Genomic DNA, 13,636 nt, shown 5'->3' on the forward strand with positions numbered 1-13,636 from the left:
TGTGTTGGTGCAGCAGGTCAGTGTGCCAGGAAGAGATGTGTTCGGCGAAAAGTGAACAAGTTATTCAGGAGAAGTGAGGTGAATCCAGTCAGTTTCCTTGCTGAGGGGCTGTGTGGTGGGTGCAGTGGAGAATTACCCTCTGGGACGTCTGGCGGGCGCAGTGCTACGAATTTCCAGTTGGACATGTCTTAGGATCAGTGGTACAGTTTCCTAGTGGGTGCAGTGGGATAATATTCAGGGGGGCCAAACAGTGTGCTGGTGCAGCAGGTCAATGTGCCAGGGAGACGTGGGCTGGTGCAGCAGGTCAGTGTGCCAGGGAGATGTGTGCTGGTGCAGCAGGTCAGTGTGCTAGGAAGAGATGTGCTGGTGCAGCAGGTCAGTGTGCCAGGAAGAGATGTGCTGGTGCAGCAGGTCAGTGTGCCAGGGAGACGTGTGCTGGTGCAGCAGGTCAGTGTGCCAGGGAGACGTGTGCTGGTGCAGCAGGTCAGTGTGCCAGGGAGATGTGTGCTGGTGCAGCAGGTCAGTGTGCAGGGAAGAGGTGTGCTGGTACAGCAGGTCAGTGTGCAGGGAAGAGGTGTGCTGGTGCAGCAGGTCAGTGTGCCAGGAAGAGATGTGCTGGTGCAACAGGTCAGTGTGCCAGGAACAGATGTGCTGGTGCAGCAGGTCAGTGTGCCAGGAAGAGATGTGTTCGGCGCAGAGTGAACAAGTTATTCAGGAGAAGTGGGGTGAATCCAGTCAGTTTCCTTGCTGAGGGGCTGTGTGGTGGGTGCAGTGGAGAATTACCCTCTGGGACCTCTGGCGGGCGCAGTGCTACGAATTTCCAGTTGGACATGTCTTAGGATCAGTGGTACAGTTTCCTAATGGGTGCAGTGGGATAATATTCAGGGGGGCCAAACAGTGTGCTGGTGCAGCAGGTCAGTGTGCCAGGGAGACGTGTGCTGGTGTAGCAGGTCAGTGTGCCAGGAAGAGATGTGTTCTTGGAGCAGGTCAGTGTGCCAGGCAGAGATGTGCTGGTGCAGCTGGTCAGTGTGCCAGGAAGAGATGTGTTCTTGGAGCAGGTCAGTGTGCCAGGCAGAGATGTGTTGGTGCAGCAGGTCAGTGTGCCAGGAAGAGATGTGCTGGTGCAGCAGGTCAGTGTGCCAGGAAGAGATGTGTTGGTGCAGCAGGTCAGTGTGCCAGGAAGAGATGTGTTGGTGGAGCAGGTCAGTGTGCCAGGAAGAGATGTGCTGGTGCAGCAGGTCAGTGTGCCAGGAACACGTGTGCTGGTGCAGCAGGTCAGTGTGCCAGGAAGAGATGTGCTGGTGCAGCAGGTCAGTGTGCCAGGCAGAGATGTGCTGGTGCAGCAGGTCAGTGTGCCAGGCAGAGATGTGCTGGTGCAGCAGGTCAGTGTGCCAGGAAGAGATGTGTTGGTGCAGCAGGTCAGTGTGCCAGGAAGAGATGTGTTGGTGGAGCAGGTCAGTGTGCCAGGAACACGTGTGTTGGTGCAGCAGGTCAGTGTGCCAGGAAGAGATGTGCTGGTGCAGCAGGTCAGTGTGCCAGGAAGAGATGTGCTGGTGCAGCAGGTCAGTGTGCCAGAGAGATGTGTGCTGGTGCAGCAGGTCAGTGTGCCAGGAAGAGATGTGCTGGTGCAGCAGGTCAGTGTGCCAGGGAGACGTGTGCTGGTGCAGCAGGTCAGTGTGCCAGGGAGACGTGTGCTGGTGCAGCAGGTCAGTGTGCCAGGAAGAGATGTGCTGGTGCAGCAGGTCAGTGTGCCAGGGAGACGTGTGCTGGTGCAGCAGGTCAGTGTGCCAGGAAGAGATGTGCTGGTGCAGCAGGTCAGTGTGCCAGGGAGACGTGTGCTGGTGCAGCAGGTCAGTGTGCCAGGGAGACGTGTGCTGGTGCAGCAGGTAAGTGCGCCAGGAAGAGATGTGCTGGTGCAGCAGGTCAGTGCGCCAGGAAGAGATGTGCTGGTGCAGCAGGTCAGTGTGCCAGGGAGACGTGTGCTGGTGCAGCAGGTCAGTGTGCCAGGGAGACGTGTGCTGGTGCAGCAGGTCAGTGTGCCAGGGAGACATGTGCTGGTGCAGCAGGTCAGTGTGCCAGGGAGACGTGTGCTGGTGCAGCAGGTCAGTGTGCCAGGGAGACGTGTGCTGGTGGAGCAGGTCAGTGTGCCAGGAAGAGATGTGCTCTTGGAGCAGGTCAGTGTGCCAGGAAGAGATGTGCTGGTGCAGCAGGTCAGTGTGCCAGGAAGAGATGTGCTGGTGCAGAAGGTCAGTGTGCCAGGAAGAGATGTGCTGGTGCAGCAGGTCAGTGTGCCAGGAAGAGATGTGCTGGTGCAGCAGGTCAGTGTGCCAGGAAGAGATGTGCTGGTGCAGCAGGTCAGTGTGCCAGGAAGAGATGTGTTCTTGGAGCAGGTCAGTGTGCCAGGAAGAGATGTGCTGGTGCAGCAGGTCAGTGTGCCAGGGAGACGTGTGCTGGTGCAGCAGGTCAGTGTGCCAGGGAAACGTGTGCTGGTGCAGCAGGTCAGTGTGCCAGGGAGACGTGTGCTGGTGCAGCAGGTCAGTGTGCCAAGGAGACGTTTGCTGGTGCAGCAGGTCAGTGTGCCAGGGAGACGTGTGCTGGTGCAGCAGGTCAGTGTGCCAGGAAGAGATGTACTGGTGCAGCAGGTCAGTGTGCCAAGGAGACGTGTGCTGGTGCAGCAGGTCAGTGTGCCAGGGAGACGTGTGCTGGTGCAGCAGGTCAGTGTGCCAGGAAGAGATGCACTGGTGCAGCAGGTCAGTGTGCAGGAAGAGATGTGCTGGTGCAGCAGGTCAGTGTGCCGGGAAGAGATGTGTTCTTGGAGCAGGTCAGTGTGCCAGGAAGAGATGTGCTGGTGCAGCAGGTCAATGTGCCAGGAAGAGATGTGCTGGTGCAGCAGGTCAGTGTGCCAGGAAGATATGTGCTCTTGGAGCAGGTCAGAGTGCCAGGAAGAGATGTGCTGGTGCAGCAGGTCAGTGTGACGGGAAGAGATGTGCTGGTGCAGCAGGTCAGTATGCCAGGAAGAGATGTGCTGGTGCAGCAGGTCAGTGTGCCAGGAAGAGATGTGCTCTTGGAGCAGGTCAGTGTGCCAGGAAGAGATGTGTTGGTGCAGCAGGTCAGTGTGCCAGGAAGAGATGTGCTGGTGGAGCAGGTCAGTGTGCCAGGAAGAGATATGCTCTTGGAGCAGGTGAGTGTGCCAGGAAGAGATGTGTTGGTGCAGCAGGTCAGTGTGCCAGGAAGAGATGTGCTCTTGGAGCAGGTCAGTGTGCCAGGAAGAGATGTGCTGGTGCAGCAGGTCAGTGTGCCAGGAAGAGATGTGCTCTTGGAGCAGGTCAGTGTGCCAGGAAGAGATGTGCTGGTGCAGCAGGTCAGTGTGCCAGGAAGAGATGTGCTCTTGGAGCAGGTCAGTGTGCCAGGAAGAGATGTGTTGGTGCAGCAGGTCAGTGTGCCAGGAAGAGATGTGCTGGTGCAGCAGGTCAGTGTGCCAGGAAGAGATGTGTTGGTGCAGCAGGTCAGTGTGCCAGGAAGAGATGTGCTGGTGCAGCAGGTCAGTGTGCCAGGAAGAGATGTGCTCTTGGAGCAGGTCAGTGTGCCAGGAAGAGATGTGTTGGTGCAGCAGGTCAGTGTGCCAGGAGGAGATGTGCTCTTGGAGCAGGTCAGTGTGCCAGGAACATGTGTGTTGGTGCAGCAGGTCAGTGTGCCAGGAAGACGTGTGCTGGTGCAGCAGGTCAGTGTGCCAGGGAGACGTGTGCTGGTGCAGCAGGTCAGTGTGCCAGGGAGACGTGTGCTGGTGCAGCAGGTCAGTGTGCCAGGGAGACGTGTGCTGGTGCAGCAGGTCAGTGTGCCAGGAAGAGATGTGCTGGTGCAGCAGGTCAGTGTGCAGGAAGAGATGTGCTGGTGCAGCAGGTCAGTGTGCCAGGAAGAGATGTGCTGGTGCAGCAGGTCAGTGTGCCAGGGAGACGTGTGCTGGTGCAGCAGGTCAGTGTGCCAGGGAGACGTGTGCTGGTGCAGCAGGTCAGTGTGCCAAGGAGTCGTGTGCTGGTGTAGCAGGTCAGTGTGCCAGGGAGACGTGTGCTGATGCAGCAGGTCAGTGTGCCAGGAAGAGATGTACTGGTGCAGCAGGTCAGTGTGCCAAGGAGACGTGTGCTGGTGCAGCAGGTCAGTGTGCCAGGGAGATGTGTGCTGGTGCAGCAGGTCAGTGTGCCAGGAAGAGATGCACTGGTGCAGCAGGTCAGTGTGCAGGAAGAGATGTGCTGGTGCAGCAGGTCAGTGTGCAAGGGAGACGTGTGCTGGTGCAGCAGGTCAGTGTGCCAGGGAGACGTGTGCTGGTGCAGCAGGTCAGTGTGCCAAGGAGACGTGTGCTGGTGCAGCAGGTCAGTGTGCCAGGGAGACGTGTGCTGGTGCAGCAGGTCAGTGTGCCAGGGAGACGTGTGCTGGTGCAGCAGGTCAGTGTGCCAAGGAGTTGTGTGCTGGTGTAGCAGGTCAGTGTGCCAGGGAGACGTGTGCTGGTGCAGCAGGTCAGTGTGCCAGGAAGAGATGTACTGGTGCAGCAGGTCAGTGTGCCAAGGAGACGTATGCTGGTGCAGCAGGTCAGTGTGCCAGGAAGAGATGTACTGGTGCAGCAGGTCAGTGTGCCAGGGAGAGGTGTGCTGGTGCAGCAGGTCAGTGTGCCGGGAAGAGATGTGCTCTTGGAGCAGGTCAGTGTGCCAGGAAGAGATGTGCTCTTGGAGCAGGTCAGTGTGCCAGGAAGAGATGTGCTGGTGCAGCAGGTCAGTGTGCCAGGAAGAGATGTGCTCTTGGAGCAGGTCACTGTGCCAGGAAGAGATGTGCTCTTGGAGCAGGTCAGTGTGCCAGGAAGAGATGTGTTGGTGCAGCAGGTCAGTGTGCCAGGAAGAGATGTGCTCTTGGAGCAGGTCAGTGTGCCAGGAAGAGATGTGCTCTTGGAGCAGGTCAATGTGCCAGGAAGAGATGTGCTCTTGGAGCAGGTCAGTGTGCCAGGAAGAGATGTGCTGGTGCAGCAGGTCAGTGTGCCAGGAAGAGATGTGTTCTTGGAGCACGTCAGTGTGCCAGGAAGAGATTTGCTGGTGCAGCAGGTCAGTGTGCCAGGGAGACGTGTGCTGGTGCAGCAGGTCAGTGTGCCAGGGAGACGTGTGCTGGTGCAGCAGGTCAGTGTGCCAAGGAGACGTGTGCTGGTGCAGCAGGTCAGTGTGCCAGGGAGACGTGTGCTGGTGCAGCAGGTCAGTGTGCCAGGAAGAGATGTGCTCTTGGAGCAGGTCAGTGTGCCAGGAAGAGATGTGCTGGTGCAGCAGGTCAGTGTGCCAGGAAGAGATGTGCTGGTGCAGCAGGTCAGTGTGTCAGGAAGAGATGTGCTCTTGGAGCAGGTCAGTGTGCCAGGAAGAGATGTGCTGGTGCAGCATGTCAGTGTGCCAGGAAGAGATGTGCTGGTACAGCAGGTCAGTGTGCCAGGAAGAGATGTGCTGGTGCAGCATGTCAGTGTGCCAGGAAGAGATGTGCTGGTACAGCAGGTCAGTGTGCCAGGAAGAGATGTGCTGGTGCAGCAGGTCAGTGTGCCAGGAAGAGATGTGCTGGTGCAGCAGGTCAGTGTGACGGGAAGAGATGTGCTGGTGCAGCAGGTCAGTGTGCCAGGAAGAGATGTGCTGGTGCAGCAGGTCAGTGTGCCAGGAAGAGATGTGCTGGTGCAGCAGGTCAGTGTGCCAGAGAGAAGAGATGTGTTCGGCGCAGAGTGAACAAGTTATTCAGGAGAAGAGAGGTGAATCCAGTCAGTTTCCTTGCTGAGGGGCTGTGTGGTGGGTGCAGTGGAGAATTGCCCTCTGGGACCTCTGGCGGGCGCAGTGCTACGAATTTCCAGTTGGACATGTCTTAGGATCAGTGGCACAGTTTCCTAGTGGGTGCAGTGGGCTAATATTCGGGGGGGCCAAACAGTATTAGGCTTCCAGAGCAGTCTCAGTTTGGTGTACTCTGTAGTTTGTCCCTAGGGATTACCATTTCTCGGCTTCCACAAGGTCTTGGCTGACATCATTGGTACTATGGTCCTTGTTATGGAACGTCCTGATCTTGGGGTACTGCTCCGTTCCTGCTGCTGCCTGTATCATCCGGCTGTGGTATGCTGCCTGGGCCATCTTCTGATAATAGCTCCTGCTGGATTTAATCTCCTGCTTCACCTGCTCCAGGGCATCTAGGAAGAAGCGTTCCACCGCTGTCCTCTCCTGCAGGATGTTGTGAGAAAGCTTCTTCACACGGTTCAGCTCCCGGTCTTTCATCTCCAGCATTTTCTGCAGCTTTTGCAGCTCCACCCTCTCTGCCTGGTCTGCTATCTGCATCCTGAGCTGCGTCTTCTGACTGGCACTCTCTTTCTCCAGAGCCGCCGCCTCCAGAGCCCGCTCCTGGGCCCTCACTGTCTGCTGTAACTCCTGTAGGTGAGCGCTCTTCTGAGTTACCTGCAGGACCTTGTCCTGGACCAGCTGCTCACCGGTTTCCTGTATCAGGAGACATTATATGCACATTATGTAATCTCAGTCTCCATGCAGATAATTCAGAATGTGCTCTTCTGACTGACTGGTGTGCCTGGGTGTAGATTATATTATATATATTTATTTATATATTACTGTGCAAAACTTTTAGGCAGGTGTGCTTTAAAAACTAGAAGTGTTAATAGTTTCTTTTTATCAATTAACAAAATGCAAAGTGAATAAACAGAAGAGAAATCTAAATCAATTTTTCTAGGTACACTTGCACACAGTTTTTGAAGGAACTCAGCAGGGAAGTTGTTCCAAACATCTTGGAGAACTAACCACAGATCTTCTGTGGATGTAGCTTGCTCACATCCTTCTGTCTCTTCATGTAATCCCAGACAGACTCGATGATGCTAAGATCAGAGCCCTGATCTTAGCATCAAGTCTGTCTGAGATTACATGAAGAGATAGAAGGATATAAGCAAGCTACATCCACAGAAGATCTGTGGTTAGTTCTCCAAGATGTTTGGCCACCCCAACCATTCATTTGATTTAGATTTATCTTCTGTTCATTAACTTTGCATTTTGTTAATTGAAAAAAAATAACTTCTAACTTTTATTTTTGACAGCATTCTTACTTTGCAACATTTTTCCACACCTGCCTAAAACTTTTGCACAGTACTTGTATAGAGCAGGAACAGAGCAGTACCCCAAGATATATGCTCGTATATTGTCAATTTCCACACCAATAAATGCCGAGAGAATATAATTATCTGACAATGTACTGTGCCTGTGATGGCCGGGTAAACTTCAGTACATTCTGTCCAACCAATCCAGCACACTGAAGGCTGTGACGACCCTCCCCACCTTTCCTTGTCCTCACCCATTTGACGTAATGCAGGTCCACCTTTGTAATTCACTCGGCTCAAAGATGTTCACCTGCATTAATAATTCTATTGGTTGATATAAAATATAAGTATAGACTCTCTAGAGATGAGGGTTGGAAAGAACATGCACCAGATAGTATAGTATTTTAAAAAAAATGCTCAGATAGTAATAAATGTGCGTACCAAATAGAAAATAGTTTAAGGATTATCTGTAATTCTTTACACGGACTCCACGTGATGGAATGGACCTGGGATTTCAAGTAGCTGGAACCTTAATAGGAGGGTCTCAGATAGAGAAAGATGAGACATATATATATATAGTGTAGTACTTTTTTTTTTTTAAGGGGATAATGTGCAAAGATAAGAATCAAATGCGTACCAGAAAAATACTTGGATATAGTAATAAGTATCTTGGTCATTCCATCAGTGTCCCATATTGGCCCCGGTAGTTTGCATATAGGTGAGTTTAATTGCTTCAAATAAGCAGAAAATAACCCTTTCTCAGAAACAATTTTTCAAACAGGGGTTTATTGACATATAATATGAAGGGATAAGGAATACAAAGATTTTGCACATGCGCAGTCCCCCGTGGCCATTTTCTGTGACGTCACTGATGACATCCAGCAAGTCTCCAAGTACCGGGTGGTGCCTAGTGCGCATGCCACAGCGGCTACCACCTCGTAATGCCTTTGGCGATCGCGCTATTAAGAGACTGCAGATAGGATGCATGGGGAGCTTACCACTCCCAGTGTGTAGAGGGAGGGAAGACAGAGTCTTCAATACTCTGCTGTTACATATGCTTAAAATAGGCGGCGAACATTTTTTTTTGGTTTCTGTTAAAATACTATGGCGAGCGGCCATTTTGTTGGCGGGACATAGCCCATAATGTGACAAAAAGCGGCCAATTTGTTGGTTTCTCAGTATAAGGCTGAGAACAGATGTGATCTTACAGGAAAAAGGGTGCACAATGGCTGAGTGCATCACAGTGAAAAATTATAGCAAAAAATGGTGCAGTTAAATAAACATTAATACACCCATAAAATATATTAGAATATCTGCATAATATCCAATTATTACAGATATTGGCCTAAGGATACAAATCTAAAACAGTGACAAGACAGGCAAAAAAATAATACATACATAACCCCTCGTGATATCTATCTAATTGGGGAAATATAATAAATGTAACCTTTATAGAAGGGGATTAAAACATGACTTCATAGAGCGCATCAAGTAAAAAGGAAGACGATAAGTAGCCTAAAAGGATAAAAAAAAATAAAATAGATAGATTATTTATATATATATATATATATATATATATATATGCAGCAAATATAAAACTATAAATATATATGAAAAAACAGTACAGACCAATAATACAGGCCATATGTTTTAAAACACATTAAGACCTGGTAAAATTAATAATAAGCAGTAATAATAAGGTTGATTATAAAAAAGGTGCAATCTCATAACTATCATTGAGGCCATGAGGTAGAAAAATATTTAATTAAAAGATCCAGAACATTTCTCTCTGGGACAATTTGTTAGCCAAATCTCCACCTCTTGGTCCCAATTTAATACGTTCAATACCTCTAAATAATAAATTCTCGGGATTGGCATTATGGTGTGATTTGAAATGTCTGGATACAGAATGGCTCTCAATTCTATTATTTATATTTCTGACATGCTCCTGGATCCTAAGCTTGAGACTGCTTTTAGTTTTACCAACATATTTAAGCCCGCAGGGGCATTCAAGTATATGAAGACAAAAAAAGAATTAGGGCGCTAGTCTATCTGGTGACAATAATTACTAGTGAAACTGCAGCCTTCCACAGGGTATTGATTCCTTTTAATAGTACAATCAGAAAAAAACTTCAACAAAGAAGGGAAGGCGCCATTTAACCAGTAGGAATAAAATATTCAATTTATTAAATAAATAAAAAGTAAATTATACACATTTCACATATAAGAATAATAGGGGCTGGCTGGACTGTGTTGTGCAGTCAGTTGTCCATAGGGGCTGTGTCCACTCCAAAGTCCTGTGCAGTGTCCCAGTCCTAAAGGGGTGCTGTAGTGTTGTCCAGGGGGTGCTCTGTCCATCAGGGGTGCTCCACCCCAAGTGCAAAAAAGTAAATATTTTTTCTGTTTTTGTGAATTGTGTGCGCAGTAGCCGCACGTGCATCAACAAAGTAGTGCCAAGCGTGCGCCTGTGTCATAAGTAAAGGGCTGGCTGGCTTGACCGTTAAAGGGTGCTGTAACCCTCAAAGTGCACTCCAAACAAAATAAAAAAATATTTTCTGTGTTTGTGAATTGTGTGCACTGTGGCTGCACGTGCATCAACAAAGGAGCAGCGCCAAGCGTGCGCCTGTGTCCCATAAGTAAAGGGCCGGCTGGCTCATTTCTTAAAGGGTGGTGTAACCCACAAAGTGCACTAGTGTCCAACAAAAATAAAAAATTATTTTCTGTGTTTGTGTGCGCCTTAGCCGCACGTATATATCAATATAACATAAATGGAGGACCAAACTTTCTCTGATAAAAATAAAATAGGGAAAGATCAAGAACCACTTCCTCCTAGTGCTGTTGCTGCTGCTGGGAGTTGTTCATCATCCCAGAGAGGAAGCAGGAACACCACTACTTTTACTAAACAATTGACCCTCCAACAGTCCCTAGCGAGGAGGATGAAGTACGACAGCAGTCATCCTGAAGCAAAACGTACAACTGAGGCCTTAACTGCTATGTTGGTGTTAGACATGCGTCCGGTATCCGCCATTAGTGCAGTGGGATTTAGACAATTGATGGAGGTAGTGTGTCCCCGGTTCCAAATCCCGTCTAGATTCCACCTGCATCCTCAAAGCAGCAGCGACAAGCGTGCGTCTGTCTAAGGGTGGTGTAACCCTCAAAGTGCGCTCCATAAACAATAAAAAAATTCTTCTTTTTTCTTCTGTCTTTGTGAAATGTGTGGGCTATAGCCGCACCTGCATCCTCAAAGCAGCAGCGACAAGCGTGCGTCTGTCTGTTAAAGGATTACATCGGTGATAGCATCCAAGTAGGCATGTCAGACAGTCCGTACATGTAGTGGCAGGAAAAAGAGGCAATTTGGAGGCCCCTGTACAAACTGGCTCTATTTTACCTGAGTTGCCCCCCTCCAGTGTGTACTCCGAAAGAGTGTTTAGTGCAGCCGGGAACCTTGTCAGCGAAAGGCGTAGGAGGTTGCTTCCACAAAATGTGGAGAAGATGATGTTCATAAAAATGAATTATCAACTCTTCCAGGGAGACCAGCCTCCAGAACGTACAGAGGGACCTGTGGTGGTGGATTCCAGCGGGGACGAATTAATACTCTGTGAGGATGAGGATGTACACAACACTGAAGAGGGTGAGGAATCGGTGAATAAGGAGGATGAGGACGACATCTTGCCTCCGTAGAGCCAGTTTGTGCAGGGACAGATTAATTGCCAGCTTGTTTTGTGGGGGCCCAAACGAACCAATCGTTTCAGCCACAGTCGTGTGGCAGACCCTGGCGCTGAAATGATTGGTTTGTTAAAGTGTGCATGTCCTGTTTATACAACATAAGGGTTGCACCTCTTTTTTTTCTTTGAAAAACTAGGCCGCAAACAGTACATAATGCAAACTGCCATCCTGTCTGCCACTGCAGTGTCACTCCTAGATGAGCCACGTGTTTGTGCCGCCCACTCGTGTCGCTTAGCATAGTCATCCAGCTACCTCAGTGCAACCTTTTGGACATAAAAACACTATTGCGAGGTGTGAGGTGTTCAGAATAGACTGGAAATTAGTGGAAATTAAGGTTTTTGAGGTTAATAGTAGCATAGGAACAGAAAAATCAACACATTCTGTGATTTTAGCTGTTTTTATGCTTTTTAAAAAAAAAAAAAAATACAGATCCAAAACACAAAACCCAGAACCCAAAACACCGAAGGGTGGTTTTGGCAAAACCAATCCAGATCCAAAACACGAAGAAAGATCCAGATCCAAAACCAAAACACAAGACACGAAAAGTGGCCGGTGCACACCCCTAATATCCGCAATATACACCTGAATTTTTAGCACCCTTCCAATGTATAGATATTTATATCAATACCTTATTCAGTACTTAATATTCTAGTACAAATAATTCAAGCTTTTAGGAATACTTTTGTTCACAGAAATACATAATCATTTTTCCAACCGCTTATTAAGATGGCTTTAAAATTAGCATGCTTATAATTGTTGCAAAAATAAGAAAAAAAGACCTTTCTTATATTAAAAATAGTCACTTTGTAACCATAGGCTCATAAAATCATTTTATCCGGTTATTGATTTATGTATTTGTCATTTAAAATACTGCACTTCATAACCCAGACACCATTTATTTTCTGGCAGATTAAAAATGATGTATATATGGGAACACCACCTGAACTCCCAGAGAGTTTAGTCAGTCATTTACACTTCCTGTTGCTGGTTTGTATCTAAAAGCATACAGCCAGTCTGAAGTGAATTTGGAAAATATAATATACTTCTCTTCTGGGTTTTTGGTCATCTGTTTGGTCATCCGATTGTGCAGTCTCCTGTAAATAGCGGGATTGAATAACTCGTTTCTACGCCTGTTTATAATATCAGCGGCTTCCTCAGATGTATATAGATGACCGAACAGGTGTTGCAATTAATAAATTGTTTCATATTGTACATTTTAGAGTTGTCAGAATTAGAGAATTGTCTTCTATTGGGATGTAAGTACCTACACATGTTACAATGTCCACATTTATATGCCCCCAGACATTTATTTAAATCTTGTCTTGCAACTTTTGTTTGTTTGAGCATGCTAGGGGCTAAGATGTCTTTAAGGTTTCTTGCTTTTTAAAAATAATGGTGGGTTGATTTGGTAAAATATCTGACAAAATGGGGTCCATTTTCAAGATTCCCCAATGTTTTTTTAGGGCCTGGCGAATTCTACCCTTTTCCTTATTGAATTGTGTAATGAAGGGTAACATATCTTCCTTCTTGGGTCTGGTTTTATATTTTAGGAGTTTTTCTTTCCAAGGTTTCTGTTTTGAAATGGCTTCTGATATTATCTTTTCTGGATAGCCTTGTTCTTTGAACCTTTCTGCATATATGTTTCTAATTGTTTAGAGCAAACCTCCCTATTGCTACAGTTCCTTTTAATATGGTGGAATTGGGAATACGGGATATTGTTCTTCCAACTTTTGGTATGTCCACTTCTATAATGTAAGTAACTGTTGGTGTCATAAGGTTTTATATGTTTTTTGTGGCTATAGTGTTGATACTTCCTTCTAAAACAACATCCAAGAATTCAATCTATTTTTTTGTAAATTGGAAGTGAATTTTAAATTAAAATAATTTGTAGTAATAAAATCCATAAAATTATTAAAATCCCGTTCATTACCTTTCCAAATGATAATATCATCAATATATCTTTTATAGAGGTGTATCATATCCTTATAGGGGTTGTTATTGTATATGTATCTGGCTTCCCAGTTACCCATGAAGAGGTTTGCGTAACTGTGCGCAAAATAGTGCCCATTGCAGTTCCACAAATTTGTAAAAAGAACTGATCTAAAAATGTAAAATAATTATGTGTTAAAATGAATAAAACCAGGTCACAGATAAATTGTTTATGTTCTATATTAATAGATGGGTCTTCGTTTAGGAATTTCCTACAAGCTTCGACTCCTTTAAAGTGCTGTATACAGGTATATAGAGATTGGACATCTATGGTAGCCCACATAAAACTGTCATCCCAACTAATATCTTGTAAAATATTTAGAAAACTGGCTGTGTATTTTAAGTAAGACAGGAGTTCTTTCACATACTTACATCAGAATATTTGGATATTTTTTTAAATATGTGATGTCACCGAACCAATCCTTGCAATAATAGGTCGGCCCGGTGGATTTTTTATATCTTTGTAGATTTTCGGTAGATGATAAAATATGGGGATTACCGGGCTCAACACCATTAAGTATTGGTATTCATCTTTTGTAATGATGTTCTTGTGTAGGCCTTTTACGAATACCTCCCTTAGGAGTTCTACAAACTCTTCTGTGGGGTCTTTAGTCAATGGTTTATATGAATTCAGATCGCCTAAGAGCCTGACTGCTTCTTTAGTGTAATCTGTCTTGCTCATTATAACCAGACCCCCTCCTTTATCTGCTTGTTTAAGCACTAGGTTTTCATTATCTTGTAAGGTCTTAAGAGCTTGTCTTTCTTGATGAGTGAGATTATTTTTAATGGATATCTCCTTAGGTGTATCAATTAGATCTCTTTTCA

General features: G+C 47.3%; 1 protein-coding gene across 2 annotated transcripts in view; it reads right to left on the bottom strand.

The window, feature by feature from the left end:
- The window catches only part of BBOF1 (basal body orientation factor 1), a 56,563-nt gene that overhangs the window by 30,312 nt on the left and 12,615 nt on the right, over positions 1–13,636 (bottom strand). For both annotated transcript variants that reach the window (XM_088447506.1, XM_088447505.1), the window contains one exon: positions 5,998–6,491. In XM_088447506.1, the coding sequence (XP_088303632.1) occupies positions 5,998–6,491 (494 nt within the window). The remainder of the gene's footprint in view (positions 1–5,997; positions 6,492–13,636) is intronic.

This window comes from Taudactylus pleione, unplaced genomic scaffold (genome assembly GCF_031769625.1).
Source record: "Taudactylus pleione unplaced genomic scaffold, aTauple2 ptg000433l, whole genome shotgun sequence".
NCBI lineage: Eukaryota > Metazoa > Chordata > Amphibia > Anura > Myobatrachidae > Taudactylus > Taudactylus pleione.